Source organism: Malaclemys terrapin, chromosome 5 (genome assembly GCF_027887155.1).
Source record: "Malaclemys terrapin pileata isolate rMalTer1 chromosome 5, rMalTer1.hap1, whole genome shotgun sequence".
Lineage (NCBI taxonomy): Eukaryota > Metazoa > Chordata > Testudines > Emydidae > Malaclemys > Malaclemys terrapin.
In genome coordinates this window covers 2,690,907-2,710,263 of record NC_071509.1, presented here as the reverse complement: position 1 = coordinate 2,710,263, position 19,357 = coordinate 2,690,907, and the positions used below count along the sequence as shown (strand labels likewise).

The window sequence follows — 19,357 nt, the reverse complement described above, 5'->3', positions numbered from 1 at the left end:
CCTTGGAAACTCAGGCTCCAGTAAGTGAATCTAACTAGCCACAGACTAAAGCACTAACAACACAGGCCTGGTCAGCAACACAGGACCATTTGCCCTGAGCAACGTGGTATAAACCTTCCCCCGGGTACACACCCGCAGTGACCCGATGCCACCAGGAAGGGGGAAGGGCCTCTGATGCTCCCCTTCACACTGCAGAAATGCTCCTGCCTTTGGCTTGAGACAGATCAGCCAATAGAGGAAAGGCGCACAATGGCTTCAACAGCCCAGCAAGGAGAAGAGCCAGAGAACCCACGGAGCCCATACGCATTGCTGGGTGGAACATGTTCAGCTAAATGAAATGTCACCTTCATATGCTGTTTTGGGGAAGCCAGACTGTTTCGCAGAGACGTATCGGTCTCGACAAAGTTGTCACTGGAGGGCGGATGAGAGAGACTTGCACGCACTAGCCTAGTGGTTAGAGCACTGTTCTGGGAGGCGAGAGACCCAGGTTCAAGTCCCCTCTCCGCCAGATCCAGAGCAATCAGGGATGAAAAAAACCTGATCTGAATCAGGCAGAGCAGGGATTTGAACCTGGCTCTGCCACATCCCAGACCAGCATGGCACCGGCACGTACCCACACCTCCCTTCCTGACTGAAAGGCTCAGGTTGCCATCCAAAAACGGACCTTAGCAATCCCGTTCTCACCAACGAGCTGGAAGGGTTTGGGTTTAGCTCCAGTGCAGAATGAAACCAAGGTCTGTGAAATGACGCCCTGCTCTTTTCAGTGGAAGGTGCCCAGACGCAGCAGCGCAGAACCCTACGAGACAGAACCGGGTAACAGCCTGGGCGTCCACAAAGGAGATCCGAGACCCAGCGCAGAACGGCGGCATGTGGGCACTCATCCAAGGCGGGGATGCTGGAGGCATCTCTTCTCCGCAGTCACACCCCAGTGGCGAGGAAGCATACTGAATAGCCTGGGCTGTCTCAGGCAAAGCCTCCGGCCCACGCCAGCAATTCACCTGCTCATTGAACTCCAGGTGGAACAGAGACAAAACGGTGCATAACTCCGCTCCGCCCTACTCAGCCTCCCTCGTCAAGCTTTGTGTCCCTCCCCTGCCATCCTCCTCAGCTTCTCACACCACCGCCTCCTTGCCTTCCCTCACCCCTCTGCACCGTACTACGGCCCTGAGCTTACCCCTACCCTACCCACATTTAACTCCGCTCCGCCCTACTCAGCCTCCCTCGTCAAGCTTTGTGTCCCTCCCCTGCCATCCTCCTCAGCTTCTCACACCACCGCCTCCTTGCCTTCCCTCACCCCTCTGCACCGTACTACGGCCCTGAGCTTACCCCTACCCTACCCACATTTAACTCCGCTCCGCCCTACTCAGCCTCCCTCGTCAAGCTTTGTGTCCCTCCCCTGCCATCCTCCTCAGCTTCTCACACCACCGCCTCCTTGCCTTCCCTCACCCCTCTGCACCGTACTACGGCCCTGAGCTTACCCCTACCCTACCCACATTTAACTCCGCTCCGCCCTACTCAGCCTCCCTCGTCAAGCTTTGTGTCCCTCCCCTGCCATCCTCCTCAGCTTCTCACACCACCGCCTCCTTGCCTTCCCTCACCCCTCTGCACCGTACTACGGCCCTGAGCTTACCCCTACCCTACCCACATTTAACTCCGCTCCGCCCTACTCAGCCTCCCTCGTCAAGCTTTGTGTCCCTCCCCTGCCATCCTCCTCAGCTTCTCACACCACCGCCTCCTTGCCTTCCCTCACCCCTCTGCACCGTACTACGGCCCTGAGCTTACCCCTACCCTACCCACATTTAACTCCGCTCCGCCCTACTCAGCCTCCCTCGTCAAGCTTTGTGTCCCTCCCCTGCCATCCTCCTCAGCTTCTCACACCACCGCCTCCTTGCCTTCCCTCACCGCGCTGCACCGTACTACTGCCCTGAGCTTACCCCTACCCTACCCACATTTAAGTCCCTCTTGAAGACCCATGACTGCCATGCTGCCTACAGAAAATCTGGGGACTTGTGTGTACATTGAGCATGGTCGTTCCCTTTCCCCTCAGCTCTGTCTGTCTGTCCTTAGGCTGCGAGCATCACTTTGAGTGTTTGGAAAGCACCGAGTACCAAGCAGGCCCTGCCAGAAATAAATCAACACATAAATGAGAGAAACGCTGACAGCTCTCAAGCCAACACTGTCAGGGGCCAAATTCTGCTCCAACAGGCTGTAAATCCAGAACAACTCCACCGGGCTAGCGCTCCTTGGAAAGCTGGGATACAGAAGGAAATTCCACATAGTGCTTTGCTCCCCTGAATTCACTTTGCAAAGTCAGGCGTTAATAAGAGCCGAGGCTCTGTGGGCAAAAGGCAGCAGACGCCCTTCATTCAATCACTCCCCCACCTTCTACCCAGACACTGAGCACATCTGCGTGTAAACACATGCCAGCGGGAAAACATTTCGCTGCTCTGTAGATATTAAAAGGGCATTCGATTAGATCTGGACACTGATTAAAACCTGTGCAGCTCAGAGCACTGACAGGAGGCGGAATGCATGACTTTGATAAAGGTATGTGTGTATCAATCAGTTGTTGGAGGAAACGCAAACGAGCGCTCAGAAGCCTTTTAGCAGGAACATGCAGAGACACAGGGCTCAACGTCTCCTTCGAGGGACCTGCCCACTCTGCTCCCCAGCCCCACAACCTGTTGCTAACTCACAAAATGCCTCACATCATCCCAACGGCAGGGTCACATTCTCACCCACACCAGAGACCTCTAAAAAGAACCTGAAACTCCTAGAGGATATGGTGTCGGATGGGCCCTACAGGTAAATCAGGCACTGAAGAAGAAAGATACGGTTTAAGGCTAAAATCAAAACAAGAATTTATGACGTCAACATAGACCACACCCAAAACGACATTTAGCTTAGTGTCGATGTGAAATTCATCCTTTGGCCAAAGGGCTAGCAGATAGGCTGATGCACTGCTTAAGCCTGTGCGCTAGCTCTTTGCCTAGGGGTGAATTTCACTTACAGCGAGCTCATCGGTCGTTTGGACAGTATCCTCAGAGACAGAACAAACAAAATCAAGCAAAACCAGATCATTTTATTAGAGGGTCAAAGTTACTGACAAGACTCTTTCATGGTATTATTCAATGAGTTCTGCTGTAGGGGAGGGAAGTCCAGCGATCAATCAATAAGGTAGACAAATAAGATAGGACAAAACAGGGGGAAATGTATAGTACACACAAACACACACACTCTCTCTCTCTCTCTCTCCTAGTGCTTTCAATCGGAAAAACTCGCTGCACTTTACAAAAGAGTTGATGTCTCAGATTCATAGATTCCAAGGCCCCAGGGGACCACTGACCATCCAGTCTGGCCGCCTCTACAACACCGGCCAGAGAGTTTCACCCACTTCCCCTGCAGTGAGCCCAGTACCTTATATTTGACTCAACCATCTTACAGAAAAGCAGCCAGTCTAGACCCGAAGATTCCAAGAACTGGAGAATCCAGCACTTCCCTTGGTAGTTTGCTCACATAGTTAATCACCCTCGCTGGGAAAGAGGTCTGCCTTATTTCAGATTTGAGTTTGTCTGGCTTTGACTTCTAGCCATTGGTTCTTGTTCGGTCTTTCTCCACTAGCTTGAGTGCCCTTTCCCCTGTGTCGGCACTGATACACTGTGAACAAGTCACCGCTCAAGTTTCTTTTCAAGAAGCTAAATGGATTATGCTCCTTCAGTCTCCTGCTTTAAGACATTTCTTTCCATCTCTCAGATCATTTTTGTGGCCCTTCTCTGCCATTTTAGAGGGAGGCACAGACGGTGAAGTGACTCTGGGGCAGAGACAGGTTTAGATCCCACCCCCACCGCAAAACCCCTCTCCGTTCCATGCTCTAACCACCAGGCCCAGCACTTCCTCCCTATTCTGCATATTCCCTTGTTTTTCCAGCGAGCAGATCTTTGTGAAACGCGCCTGACGAAAGCTGCAGATTCCATCTGTCAAACCAGGATGTGAGAAAGAATATTCAGATGTTGGTGTCGTCTCTGCCAAACAGACAACCTCCTTCCTACATGACCTAAGCCAGAAAACTGCCAGACACCACGTATGTGCCTGCTTATTCCTCCCCAGCCCATAACCATCACATGCAACCTAAACCCTGAGCCAGCCATGCTGAAAGCAGTCCCCCGACAGGCCGTATATGGGCTACTGGCAAGGGCAGGTGAAGCAATGGAACAAACCAGCCTATTATAGATCCCTGAAGAGAAATTAAACCCAAGCAGATTACATCACACCAGAGAAAAACCCAGAATACAGTGACAGCTCCTCCCCAAGAGCGGCGACCACTGCTCAGAGGCTGCAGCACCAGACAAATTAAAATTGGGAACTGAAAGCGGACAGATTTTGCAAGAAGCAAGAGTTTTCTACTGCAAAGAATGATAATAACAGGGCGTTGTTTTCTCACGATACTGAACAAAAGACTTTTTCGAATCAAGTGACGAGAAAAGCTGCCCGTTTCTTTAGAGAGGAGAAAGGCGGCAAAAATAGCGCGAGGATAAACGCATCTTGCCACCCGACTCCGTGTGCACCAGAAATAAAGCAGACAGGCTATTTTTCACCTACTCCTGTTCATGCACAGCGTATCATTATGGGAACGTTGACAATATTTGGGCAACTTCTCATGTCAATCAAGCGGTCTGAAGAGAAGGAAAACGAAGGAGAGAGTTGAGCAAGACACTAGAATTATCCTCCCTACGTCTCGGAAACAGCGGTGGAACCGTAAAACCAGGGCGGTGTTGTGCTTCAGGCGCAGGATGGAGCCTCGGAAGATCTGGGTTCAAACTCCCATCCCTGCCCCCGATGCCCTGTGTGACGACGTAGGACAAGTCACTTAACCTCTGTGTCCTAGTTTCCCACTATACACTGGGAATAGTACTGATCTGCTTTATTCTCAGGACCTCACTGATGCTTGTGGCAATAATGGACCCATAGGATATACCTACACTTCACACTAAACCCAGACTCTGACTTCGGTTTGAGCCCAAGGCCCCCTTCCGTCCACACACAAATCAGCCTGACTCAGGAGCTGGGTCCTAGGACCTTGCTAGTGGGGTGGCTCAGAGCCAGAGTCCCTCTGAGACTGGGGTCCAAGCCCTGTCATTTTGCAGTGTGAACACAACTCAGACCTCAGGCCCGAGTCAGAAGGTCTACGCGGTGTGGTAGACACATTGAGTGTAGACTCAGGTCCAGCAATTGTAAACCCGGATATGCAACGCGGTGTGGACGCTCAAGAGCAGGCTTGGAAACACCAAGTCCACAAGGCCGAGTCCCACAGACCTAGACTGGCAATGCAGTGTGGACGTACCCAGAGGAACTTTGATAAATAAGGCAGCTGCACAGAATGGACCTGAAAACAGCAGTAGATGAGATTGTGGCTTCACATCATGCCAGGATGTGGCCCTCTAAGAGTGTTTTACCTTCTCCGAGACCACCCAGAACAGCTGGCACTCGGATTCCTCCCGGGAGCCTGCCTCTCCCACAATGCTGGCAAGAGAGATGATGCCACCCCAGAAAGCTTATACCATGCACACCGTATGCCACACGCTCACACACATAGAACTAGCATCTCAACACCCTCCACTGCGCCATGCTGGTGTTGTGAGCTCCTCTGAGCTGGGGCCATCATCACCAGTCTCCGACAGGGCCGAGAATTTCAATAGTGCCTAAATCCCCCAGACTCCCAGAGGGACTTGGGCTGTTAAAGCACTTTTGAAAATGTTCCCTATTATCTGCTCTCAACCAATAACAGCATGAACAGCAGCAGCACTCGGTAGGAGCCGATACTCTTATCTATTATATTAGCCTACTTGGGGCATAAAAACTTGAGCTAGAACTACTATTTGGGGTACCTTCGTGATTATTGGATGCCCCTGATGGTGTTTCTAGCTACTCCACATATTGCCCCCAAAGGAGAGCCAGCCATATTGCTCTCCCCCATCATCCCCCACTTCAACTCTGAAAACATCTCCGGCTTTTATTTTGGTCTTAATCAAATTTAATTGTAAGGAAGGCACCGCTGACAAATAGTTACCCCGGCAGCTGGGACTCAGGACGCTGTCACTGAAATCACTCTGTGGCCTTGGGAAAGTCATTAACTTTTGTGCCTCAGTTTCTCCTGTCAACTGGGAAGCACTGTTGCATTAATTTCCATGGAATAAATGGGCCCGAAGAGTCAAAGGTGTTAAAGTGACCCTGTTCCTGGCCCCCCACTTTTAACCAAGGTCCAGGGTTTGGCATATAGGGCCCTCAGCCTGCTGACAACCATGGTAAACACACAATTCAAATGTTTTTAACCTTTCCTTAAAGATCTAGAAAAGAAGGAAAAACAGGGAAAGTGTTTGACATGGAAGTCGTGAAGTCAGGTTTTGATTTGAACACCGTCCCTTCTTCCCTTTTGCTAGAGTCTCTTTGGAAGGAAAACCCCCACCTGACAGTCTCTTCGCAGGCACTGAAAAGGGAACAGCAGTCCGTTTGGTGACAAAGAGAAGAAGTTAGCTGAGATGGGTCGGAGCTGTAAAGTCCAAGCCTGTTTCCTTGAAGACCAAACAAGACGAAGACTCACAAGAGGGGAGAGAAAAGAACAGCAAAGACAGAAAATGCACCTGCGTCTGTCTCTGGAGTAGATTCTCAGTCGCAGCCTCACTGCCAGAGAGAGACAGGCCCAGCGCACGGTCTTATCAGCCACTCCGAAACCTGCCAAACTTGTACCAGCATCGGGCTGTTTAAGGCATCGCTTTTGTCGGTCACCGTCACACAGCAGTGATGCAAAATATGCAGTCTTGGCCGGCTAAGCCAGACTCTTCTTACACAGAAGGCAGTAGGCGAGGGATAGAAAAGAGAAGCAATAAGGGAGGGGAAGGGAAAGAACGCATCGGGTCCGTCTACACTGCAAAAGACGGACCTGCAGCAGCAAGTATCAGCGCCTGGGTCTACAGATTCAGACTTGCGAGACGGGGCTAAAAGTAGCAGGGTAGAAGCGTAGAGCCCTGCGCGAATGCAAAATTTGTATCCGCATCCAACCCGGAAACGTGGTCTGTGGAGATCTGTAGCTTTTGCAGGGCTCTATAGATGTGCCCGCTCGGGTGGGAGCCTGAGCTCTGAGACCCATCCCCCTCGTTCCAGTCTGAGCGAGAATGTCTACGTAGCATGTGTCCCCCGAGACCGCGTCTTTAGACCCAGGCTCTGAGATTTGCTGCTGCGGGGTATTTCTTGCAGTGTAGACGCACCCTTTCAGGGTGGGGAGACAAACCTCACATCCCAGGTGGTGGTTTGCATTTAGCCGGAGCTGGTGGACGTGTTGGCGTTAGCAGGGTCCCTCACTCTGGCCCGGTCTGGTCAGGACGTCTCAGGATCAGGGCAACAAAACCCATCCTGAGCACAGATAGTGGGGGAGGTGAGTGCAATCAAGCAGCCAGCCATGGAGGCAGGCACCCACAGCCGCAACCAGCAACGGAAACCAGGCCTGCTAGAAAGGGGAGGGTGCAGAGAAGGAAGGGGAGGCAGAGAGACCTGGGCTAGGCAACAGCCCCGCCCCAGGCTACCTCCAAGAAAACAGCCAGGAGACTAAAGGAGACGGCAGCAAGCCCACAAAGTGAAGGGCTGACAGGCTTAATGGGAGGTGAGGCTCCAGGAACTGACCTGACAGAGCAAACGGAGGAGGGTCTGGCAGGAGAGGTGGCGACCCCTCGAGAGACCACACCAAGAGACGGCAACAGACCCCCGCAAAAGGGAGTGGAGGGTAGAACAGCCCAACCCCTCGTTATTTTGTTACGAATTAGGCCTAATTTCTGACACACCAATTTTTGCTCACTGAGTGCCGATCCCACCCATCTCTCCTTGAATTGTAGTGGGAGGCCTTTTTGTTTGGGTAATTCAGACTGTCTCCCTTTTGCCCCTCTCCCCCACCAACATTTACCACTACGGGTTATTGATAACCGTTTTCAAACACATAAAAGGTTGTTACAAGGAGGAGGGTGAAAAATTGTTCTCGTTAACCCCTGAGGATAGGACAAGAAGCAATGGGCTTACATTGCAGCCAGGGAGGTTTAGGTTGGACATTAAGAAGAACGTCCTGTCAGGGTAGACAAGCACTGGAATAAATTGCCGAGGGAGGCTGTGGAATCTGTCACTGGAGGTTTTTAAGAACAGGTTGGACAAACACCTGTCAGGGACGTAGTCCTGCCTTGAGTGCAGGGGACTGGACTAGATGGCCTATTCAGGTCCCTTCCAGTCCTACAATTCCATGGCGACACTTCATAATCTTCTATCCACTTTCCCTCAGTCAAGCTCACAAGTCGGGTAGACCTACCAGGCCCCAATTCCCACCACAGGACTTCCATCTCCCTTATGTGGGTGTTGGCAAACTTCATTATTGCTCCTAAAGGGATCAGAGATCTTTGGATGAAAGTTGCTACATAAAAGGGTTTTTAAAGTGGCCACATTTCTGCCATTCTGGAAGCACACATTGAGGCCATTTGTTGACCCCGTCCCTAAAATCTAGGGCGAAACCCCTTTGGGTTGTTTTATGCTGGGGAGGAAGGGGCTCCCATCCCTGCCTGTTGAGAACATGCACCAAGCTCCAGACATTAGCAACGGCTGGGAGAGGAAGCGTATAAAAGCTAATGATCATTGCTGTAGCTAAGCGTTGACTCAACGATGGCTTTAACTCTCCCTGACGCTGGAGCACAACACCTTGCCGGGTTCCTTATTTGGACACTCTCCAAGAGTCAAGGACAGAGGGAACCAATCCAGTAATTCCCTGAGCTATAAACAGGAGGTGCTAGTTTCACTGCTTTGTCTTCAAGGCCATCCCAAGGCTGGTTTTAGATAACTCACACTATGTCGACTTCCGGCAGGGTCAGCTGTTTTCTACATGCCACTGGAAGGTGAATCGGGCAGGGAGCTCATTCTCCGGAGATGAATCAAAAGTACAGCCCCAAACTCCAGGCACACCAAAGACTTTGGAGTTGAATGTTTACAGCAATTGGCACACAGGACATAGTCCAACATCAGTTCCAGTTTCCACAGAGGAGACAAAGCTATTCAGCTCCCCCTTAACCCACCAAACATCATTCTCCTCCTCAACTTCCTCCACCTCCTTTGATCTCTACAGCTCTTACCTTGACCAAGAAGTTGCCATCCTTCTCCTGGGTGACCATGACCACGGAGTCATGGAGCTTCTCGTCGAAGTGCACGTGGGAGTGTGCTCCTTCCTCAGGCTGGCTGGCGGCGAAGCGGACACCACCCACTTTAGGCTTTGTGCCTGCAAGGGGAGAAGACCCAAGCATGATTTAGCTCCCCTCAGGGCTTCCACAATCCCCAGCCCGCGAAGCAGAGGAAACACTGAGGCACATCTCAAGGCGATGGCCTGGCCCGAGTGCTCCTTCAGCATTTGGCTCCCTTACCCCAAGTCTCAGATGGGGATCGTAATGGGGTCTTGCAGTGGGATGTAGGGGCTTGACTCAGCACTGATTTATTAGGAGAATTACACCGTGACCCTGCAAGTCCCAGCAGAATCGATGCATAGGGCAAGTCCTAGTGAAGCACTTTCGCCAAGCTGGGTCCCTAAAATTAGACATTTAAAAAGAAAAGGCCCGATTTTTCTTCCTGGTACTGCGCGCCTGCAACTCCCCTCAGCTTCAGCAGGAATTCGGGGTGCTCAGCATCGCTGAATCACCATAAATTGGTGCCTAGATTTAGGTGCCCTCCCCGCCCCCATGACCAGAAATAGATTCTTGATATGCCACCCAGGTTTTCCATTGCTCCTGTCACTCCGAATTAGAACCCCAGCCCCCGAACCCATTCTAAGCAATCTCTCTCCTTCCCAGGTACATGAGCTAGGCACAACACTACGTCCCACTCTCTTACTCACTGCTTAACTGAGCTGTGAAGACTCAGCTCTTAATCTTTCCTTGCGGGTCCCTCTAGCACCCGGATCATTTTTTCTTCTTCTCTGAACTTCCTCCACTTTTCCCACAACTTCCTGCATCTACCTCTTCCTGGAGGTGCCCAACAGCAGAGGGGGGTCTCACCACAGGCCTAGAAAGAGGGACTCTCCCCAGCCCCCAATTCCTTCCTGGCTCCTCGGCATGCAGCCTCTGCAGATACAGCCCAGCAGAACTGCAGTGGCTTGGCTATGGGCGGAGACAGTCACTGGTTTGTCCGAGACCCAACTCCTCAGTTCAGGGCGCTTTGCACCCAGCTCAAAGGAGATTGCCCAGTATCCACAAATTGCCGGCAGTACAAGGCTGCATCCGTACCAGCGCAAGTGGGGGGGGAGGGATAGCTCAGTGGTTTGAGCATTGGCCCGCTAAACCCAGGGTTGTGAGTTCAACCCTTGAGGGGGCCATTTAGGGATCTGGGGCAAAAAAATTGGTCCTGCAAGTGAAGGCAGGGGGCTGGACTTGATGACCTTTCAAGGTCCCTTCCAGTTCTAGGAGATAGGTATATCTCCATATATTATTTATTATATTAGTAGTATAATCCCACTGCATTGCTTCCCACCCCACAGATCAGGTCCAGAGAACACAGTGGTCAAAGTGCTGATGCCCTGTTTTATACCAGCACCGGAACTGGGGGAGCTGAGCCGGGCTGGTTAGTGCCACATGGGAAGCCAAGTCATCAACTGGCCCATACAATTTTGTTGCCTGATGTGATGGAACCACTCTTTAGTTACCCAGAGGAAGTGGTTAAACCACCACCACCTGGAGTCTTTACATAGAGATGGGCTGTCGCTCCAGAAGGTATTTTCTAGCTAAGCCACAAGTTACCGGGCTCTGTAATGTTCACTTAGTTCTATTCTAGCAGCGCCTCGGGGACCCCAGTCAAAGATCGGGTCTTCTCTGTGCTATATGGAAAAGTAGCAGAGACCATCCCTGCCCCCAGAAGCTTACAACGGAGCTATCCCAGGAGGGGATGTTAAGGAAACAAACAAGTAGTAGCAAAGAACAGTTCCCTCCACTGCCCAAATCCGTGGGCGGAGGTTCTCTCGCCTGTGCCATGCAGGTCAGACGAGATGGTCAAAACGGTCCCGTCTAACCTTAAAATCCACGCGGCTTCATCACTCTCGCTCAAAAACCAAAACAGGCAGGAAGGCTCAAGTCGGACCATTGTGAAAGGAAACTGTGAAACTTGCAAAAGAGCCTTAAATCACAGCCCTTTTCCCTGGAAACCTGTGTTCCTCAAAGGACATTGGCCGTTATTGTTCTCCTGCTACAAAGGGAGTAACAAAGCCTTTGAAAGGCAGAGAACCCACACAGCTCTGTCAATGGTATTAGCGCTAATCCATCAGCGCTTTGCTCTGCGGGCTGCTTTTGCCAAAGCCGGCTTTTGCCAAATGAAACAGTCTCCCCACAAAGCCCACACTCGCAATTAAGCCCAGCTGTGTAATCACCAGTTGTAAAAAGAAGCATTTGTTTCGTTATTAAAACACCACGCCGAGCCATTTACTGCAAAAGGACACGCGGTCCTAGGACCGAATCTCCTGCTGGGGGCAGTCAGGGCAGCTCTTCTGGGTTCAATAGAGCGGCCTGGATTTACATCGGCTGGGGATCCCGGCACGGCAGGACACCAGCGCCGATTCCGAATGACGCAAACAAAGAAATCAGGCCTCTGCTCCAACAAAGAGGGAGTGCTCTGATGCACAGGAAGGAAGCCTCTTACGGGGAAGGAACCCGGATCCTCCACCCTGCCCCACCCTACCTGGTGGGATTGTCACCATCGTTGCTGCTGTCCTTCCAGCACGCCCACTGCGGCTCCAGGGACAGACTGCTCCAGCTCTGCCCACTCCCAGTGCCAACAGGGGCTAACACACCTGCCTTTCCCGTTCCTCCACTCAGCGCATCCCCATGGCACAAGCCGTTACTTCACCTATCAGAGTCCAAATCAGACTGTGCAGAACAGGCATCAGAAGCCAAGTACCAGACATTATCGGCCGTATGCTACGCAGGAGCACCACGCAGGCACGAGCCTGACGCAGGGAGCACATGGCAACCGGAACCAAGACGGATACTGACCAATGCAAGATCCACTGCCGACGAATGATACACGGCCCCATCAGTGACGAAGCCCACGCCCTGCATCACCAAGCCCTGACGGCCGGCCGCCCTAGCCCTGTGCTTGCCCAGCTCGGCCCCCCAGGATACTCGGTCCATCGCAGCTCCAGACAGGACAAGCGGCACTGCATTACTCTCCTCTGCAAACATCCATTCCAAAAAGAGGTGGCTGGGGTAAGACAAAGTCATTCGAATTCATTCCTCTGACAGCAGAAACCAGGGCCAAAGCTAACAGATTTTATGCTCATTTACAGACCCCAAGCTAACGAGCTCACGAAGGAGCCTTCTCGGAGATGGCTAGGAAATACCCAGACCAGCCATCCTGGGAGATTTCAGCATTCAGGTCAACGAGGCTGCAGATGCAAAAGCCCCAGATCTCCTCCCCTCGCTCCCCTCCCTCGGACGTTCACAGGTGGCCCCTGGTCCAGCCCACCCAGCCTGTCATGCCCAGGCCTTGCTCTTCAGTTCTGCTATCAATATCAAGGAGATCGCAATCCAGCCACTGCCCTGAGCAGACCAGCCCCTCACTAAGGCCTGGTCTACACAACAGGCAGCTTATGTTGACCTAATGCTGTCAGCGTCTGCACTACGATGGTACTCCCGCCAATGAAAGCCATAGTGCTTAGACTGACGTAGTTAGGGTGACACAGTGTCCGTGTAGACAGACACTACATTACTTACATGGCCTGTTGTCTGTCGGCCCTGCACTGGGCTGACAGCTGGAGCCCCCTATCCCCGGCGCTGACAGCCCAAGCTGTAAGCCCAACAGGGGCTCAATTTCGCAGCAGGGACAATATCAGCAGTGAAATTGACATTCTTGTCAGTTATTATTTCACATTTCAGCCCCGGCTCTGGCTGTTGCTCCGGGTGCAGGGAACTCCAGCTGTGACCTACGGACGGCTGTCACTCCGCCCACACTCCAGCTGTCAGTGCCCCACAATGCCCCACTTCCATCGGTGCAAGCGCTCCTAGTGAGGACGTGCACCACCGGCAGAAGGAGGGCAGTGTGGACACCAACAGCTGATTTAATTGTTGTGGCAGCAGTAGGTCGATCTAACTTACGTCTATCCAATTCTGTAGTGTAGACAAGCCCTACAGCAGTGGGCCAGAGCTCTCCCAGCTCCCAGGCAACGAGAGCCCCGCGTTTCTGATTCGACCACACAGACCCCACCAAATCCAAAAGCCACAGCAAAGCAGCGTTCCCCCCACAGGACAAGTTGAGGACTTGGTGAAGCGAAGACCCCAGCAGCTCCTCCCTCCCGACTCCCGGCGCCAGATGAAGAAAGGGGCTGGAAACTCGAGCGCCGATGGCAGAAAACAAAGGCTGCTACACACAGGACGAAACCTAATGGGTCCCACCAAGCCTACGCTGAGGCTGGATTACAGGCCAAGAGAACCTGCCTAGCAGCCTCCACTGACACAGACGTGTCCCGCCCCGAGGAACAAGTCAGGGTGGTGAACCCTTCGCCAATCCTGCGTGCCTCCAGCCTGCACCAGAACAGAGCACCAAGCACTGCACAGAGCGATCAGGCGACCGTGCTGAAACGATCACACATGTTCGGGAAGGCCTGTCCGACAGCCTGGATCCACCTACCAGCCCCCTGCAGTCCCAGAGCTTGGCCCACTCACTCCTTTACAATGTCCAGAACGTCCTGAGGACACTTGACCCAAGAGCTGTGACTCCAGCCCTGCCCCTCCTGGCTGGTGGGAGTCAGGAGCCTTGGAGGCCACTCCTGGCTGGACCAGCCCACACCTGGCTCAGGGCAGGAATCGTCCTTTCCTCCTCCAAACACGCAATAGCCTGACCAACCCTGGGCACATCGGCTCTAGCCAACAGCCACCTGCTGTTGAAGCTCCATTCCTGAGCAAACTCACAGAGGCAGCCATAGGCCGCCTACAAGCCCCTCTAAGTGACACCACTAGCCTAGACCTGGCACAAACTGGATTCAGGCCAGGACATGGGACTGGAACCACGTTAGTGGTTCTGACGATGATCTGTCAGTGGACAGAGGGCAGGCGTCCATTTCCATCCCCCTGGGCCCCTCTGCAGCATTCGACACCGTAACCCGTGGGATACTGCTGTGGTGGCAGGGCCCAGGGTAAGGCACTGAATGGTTTGAGTCGTTCCTGAGGAGAGATGGGAATCTGCACCTCCATCGATGGACCCCTCCTCTGGGGAGTCGCACAGGGATCAATTCTCTCTCTGGTCCTATTCAACATCGATGTGCAGCCAGGAGGTGAACGGGTCAGTGCCAGCAATATGCAGAGGAGACACAGCTCCACCTCTCCTTCACCACACATGGCCACCAGCCCGGCCCAGTGCCTGGAGGAGATCCGCTGGGTGAAGCCAGATAGAGGTGAAGGTACTTTGAAAGTACTTTGAGGCGTCTGCTGCCACAGCACAGTCTCCTTTGGTGGAAAGTTCACATCCACAATTGGCAGAGGTGAAAGTAAGCCAGTCCGGCCCGGTGTATCGGTAAGGAAGTGCTGACCGTACCGGCAGGGCCACTGCTTGGGGGGGGGGGCGGGGAGAAGGGGCAGTTGCCCCATGGCCCAGCGAGTTAAAGGGCCCGCAGCTCCGGCCGCTGCCGTTGTAGAGGTGGCGATTTAAAGGGCCCGCGGCTCTCGTTTGCTGCTGCCGCCACCGCACCTGCAGTCGGAGCCCTGGGCCCTTTAAATCGCCACCTCTACAGCGGCCGGAGCTGCACCGGAACCCCGGTGTAGCAGCGGTGGGGCCCGGGAACGCCGGCTGCTGCCAGGAGCCCGGGACCCTTTAAATCGCCGCCGGAACCCCAGTGTAGCAGTGGGTCAGGCAGCACTAAAGGGCTGGCTGGGGGATTTTGGCCCCAGCCCCACCCCTTCTGGGGGCCCAGAGCCGCCCCCCTACCTTGCCCAGGACCCCAGCCACCCTGCGTAACAGTAAGTCATTTAAGTTACCCCTGACAAATGGTCAATTCAGTCCATAGTCTAGGAGTACTCTTGGATTCCCTGCTGACGCTGAGCTCTCACATAAAAAGATGGATGCTGCTAACATCACTGGTTGCTAGGAAACTCCATCCCATTGTGGAGGACAAAGACCTGGCCTCAGTTAGGGCTGGTCTACACTTAGTCCGGACTTCGGACTAAGGTACGCAAATTCAGCTACGTTAATAACGTAGCTGAATTCGAAGTACCTTACTCCGGACTTACCGCGGTCCAGACGCGGCCGGAAGTCTCCCCCGTCGACGCCGCGTACTCCTCTCGGCGAGCTGGAGTACCGGCGTCGATTGTGAGCACTTCCGGGATCGATCCGGGATCGATTTATCGCGTCTTAACCAGACGCGATAAATCGATCCCAGAACATCGATGGCGTGCCGCCGGACCAGCCGGTAAGTGAAGACTAGGCCTAAGTCACACCTTTGTCACCTCCCAGATGGACTCTCCAGCAATGCAATATTGTGACCCCAAGAGCCCCTTAATGCCCAATGGCAAAGGTTTCACTACCATGTAACAGCTACACCCATCACACCTGACAAACTCACTACACCTACCACGCTGCTATCATGACACTTATCTGTAAGGATGCCGTGTGAGATATCAAATGAAAGCTGGTGACACACCGATGATTAATATCATGGTGAACTCTGTGTATTAACATTAGAAGGAATTATGGATACTTACTGATGTTTTACAGTCTGTTAATCAAAGGGATGATCAGGTTTTCTTCCAGACAAGACAGAGGATCATTATCTCCCTGCGCCTAATGTAAATTGAGCATGGTGATGTCAGAAACAATGGTCGGTTCATTTGCATCAGAGGTAAACAGGAGGCGCAAACAACCCCGAGGATGTGAAATCAGCATGGGAGACACAGGATTGAGAACAAAGACAAAAACAATAAGACGACTTGTTGGCTATCCAGCACTGAGGGAACAAAGGGGTCAGCGCTCTGGACCACTATGAATGGTGGCTCCTCGGCCATGTGTGCTGGTGATGCTAAGAAGTGGCTGTCGGTGAGAAAACTGCCTTCGACAAGGATTGTAACCTGTTCCGTTTTAGTCACTAGAAAGCGTATTACACTTTTGTTTCATTGTGTGTTTCTATTCTCTCAGCGTGGCATCAGTCAGATCTCTCTGTTCTTTATTCACAAACTCATTTTTGGTTTATTCTCACTTCACCTCCGTGCTGATCTATCGAGTGAGGTGGGCACCTCAGCTGAGCCGGTGAGCTGGTGTGGAATCGGTCTCTGGAAACAGCGCCCTTGATTTCCGCGGGCAGCCAGCGACAGGAGCTGCCTGGTGCACGGAGACGTTTCTGGAGAATTTGGGCACTGACGTTCACCAAGGGTTATCCTGCAAGGCCGAGTCCGGACTGGCAGAGTCCGAAGGGTTTGTTTGGCTGGCTAACAGACTGGAGGGCGGGCAGCTGTCACACAGTTTAGCACCAACCAATTCCTCTTTGGCTAAGGCAGAGGGGTAACCGGGGTGACTTACAGAGATCGCTAGACATGAAACCTGCAGCACTTCGGAAAGTCCAGCTCATACAGAACACTAGCAGCACAGCTCCTTGGGCACGCCTGTCTGCCGCTCCCTACCCTGGCTGCCCATAGAAAACCGAGTCACGCCAAGGCACTCCACTGCCTGGGGATCTAAAACAGCCTAAAGCCCCGGGATGAAGATCACGGTCGACACCTTCGCTCCTCTAGCCCCATGGCAATGTCCACAATAAGGGGAAAGCTCGTCTGTGGAGGAGATGGAACTTTCTCAGGGCTGGTCCGAGCCTGTGAAATGAACGAAGGACTGTCGCACGCCCACCTCCCGCTCCACATGCCAGGCACTCTCTCCCGCCCTGCCGTCTCTTCCATCCACACAGAGCAATGTGGACGTTTACACATCAAAACAAGACCCTAGCAAAACAAAACACTGCCCAGCACACACAGTTCTCCCCCTGGGAGCCAGGATAAGAGCGAGAGAACGAGCCACATGTAACTAACGTTAGTCTCTGGGTTTAACGTACTCAGATGCTCTGGTGACGAGGACGGTATCAGAGCCCTCGTGGAACAGATGCTCTCTAAAGATAGCTCAATCGTGACTCTTAACAAACAGGAAAGCAGCAGTGAATTAATGTGGAAACCTGAGCCCACACTTCCTGCCTTCCCCTCCCCCTGTCATTACCAGGGCTGGGCTTCTGTTTTCGAACACAAACCTCTGCCCACTGCCCTTTCACTCGCTGGGGCCCTGCTCTGCATTCCTGGCTTCCCACCTGCCACCTCTCCTCCAGCCACAAATCCGGGCAGCACCGGACGGGATTTTGAGGCGGCGCTATTAAAGCAAAGGACTTCATAGATTCATAGATTATAGGACTGGAAGGGACCTCGAGAGGTCATCGAGTCCAGTCCCCTGCCCGCATGGCAGGACCAAATACTGTCTAGACCATCCCTGATAGACATTTTTCTAACCTACTCTTAAATATCTCCAGAGACGGAGATTCCACAACCTCCCTAGGCAATTTATTCCAGTGTTTAACCACCCTGACAGTTAGGAACTTTTTCCTAATGTCCAACCTAGATCTCCCTTGCTGCAGTTTAAACCCATTGTTTCTGGTTCTATCCTTAGAGGCTAAGGTGAACAAGTTCTCTCCCTCCTCCTTATGACACTCTTTTAGATACCTGAAAACTGCTATCATGTCCCCTCTCAGTCTTCTCTTTTCCAAACTAAACAAACCCAGTTCTTTCAGCCTTCCTTCATAGGTCATGTTCTCAAGACCTTTAATCATTCTTGTTGCTCTTCTTTGGACCCTTTCCAATTTCTCCACATCTTTTTTAAAATGCGGCGCCCAGAACTGGACACAATACTCCAGCTGAGGCCTAACCAGAGCAGAGTAGAGCGGAAGAATGACTTCTCGTGTCTTGCTCACAACACACCTGTTAATGCATCCCAGAATCATGTTTGCTTTTTTTGCAACAGCATCACACTGTTGACTCATATTTAGCTTGTGGTCCACTATAACCCCTAGATCCCTTTCTGCTGTACTCCTTCCTAGACAGTCTTTTCCCATTCTGTATGTGTGAAATTGATTTTTCCTTCCTAAGTGGAGCACTTTGCATTTGTCTTTGTTAAACTTCATCCTGTTTACCTCAGACCATTTCTCCAATTTGTCCAGATCATTTTGAATTATGACCCTGTCCTCCAAAGTAGTTGCAATCCCTCCCAGTTTGGTATCATCCGCAAACTTAATAAGCGTACTTTCTATGCCAATATCTAAGTCGTTGATGAAGATATTGAACGGAGCCGGTCCCAAAACAGACCCCTGCGGAACCCCACTCGTTACGCCTTTCCAGCAGGATTGGGAACCATTAATTACAACTCTCTGAGTACGGTTATCCAGCCAGTTATGCACCCACCTTATAGTAGCCCCATCTAATTTGTATTTGCCTAGTTTATCGATAAGAATATCATGCGAGACCGTATCAAATGCCTTACTAAAGTCTAGGTATACCACATCCACCGCTTCACCCTTATCCACAAGGCTCGTTATCCTATCAAAGAAAGCTATCAGATTGGTTTGACATGATTTGTTCTTCACAAATCCATGCTGGCTGTTCCCTATCACCTTACCACCTTCCAAGTGTTTGCAGATGATTTCCTTAATTACTTGCTCCATTATCTTCCCTGGCACAGAAGTTAAACTAACTGGTCTGTAGTTACCTGGGTTGTTTTTATTTCCCTTTTTATAGATGGGCACTATATTTGCCCTTTTCCAGTCTTCTGGAATCTCTCCCGTCTCCCATGACTTTCCAAAGATAATAGCTAGAGGCTCAGATACCTCCTCTATTAGCTCCTTGAGTATTCTAGGATGCATTTCATCAGGCCCGGGTGACTTGCAGGCATCTAACTTTTCTAAGTGATTTTTAACTTGTTCTTTTTTTATTTTATCCGCTAAACCTACCCCCTTCCCATTAGCATTCACTATGTTAGGCATTCCTTCAGACTTCTCGGTGAAGACCGAAACAAAGAAGTCATTAAGCATCTCTGCCATTTCCAAGTTTCCTGTTACTGTTTCTCCCTCTTCACTAAGCAGTGGGCCTACCCTGTCTTTGGTCTTCCTCTTGCTTCCAGGCCCCTGGAACAAAGGAGAACAAACTGCGCATTCCTCACCTTTTTGGCTTCTTTCTGATGGGTCCAGGCACGTCACTTGTGTGGTATTAAACCGGACAGCCCTGCTTTTCTAAGGTTTGCCCCCATCCAGGACTGACACAAAACCGGACACGGCTTTGTCCGGCATCAGACT

The 19,357-nt window shown here is 52.0% G+C and overlaps 1 protein-coding gene across 2 annotated transcripts in view; it reads right to left on the bottom strand.

Annotated features, from left to right (window-relative positions):
- The window catches only part of ADISSP (adipose secreted signaling protein), a 161,262-nt gene that overhangs the window by 90,772 nt on the left and 51,133 nt on the right, over positions 1-19,357 (bottom strand). For both annotated transcript variants that reach the window (XM_054029817.1, XM_054029816.1), the window contains one exon: positions 9,156-9,298. In XM_054029817.1, the coding sequence (XP_053885792.1) occupies positions 9,156-9,298 (143 nt within the window). The remainder of the gene's footprint in view (positions 1-9,155; positions 9,299-19,357) is intronic.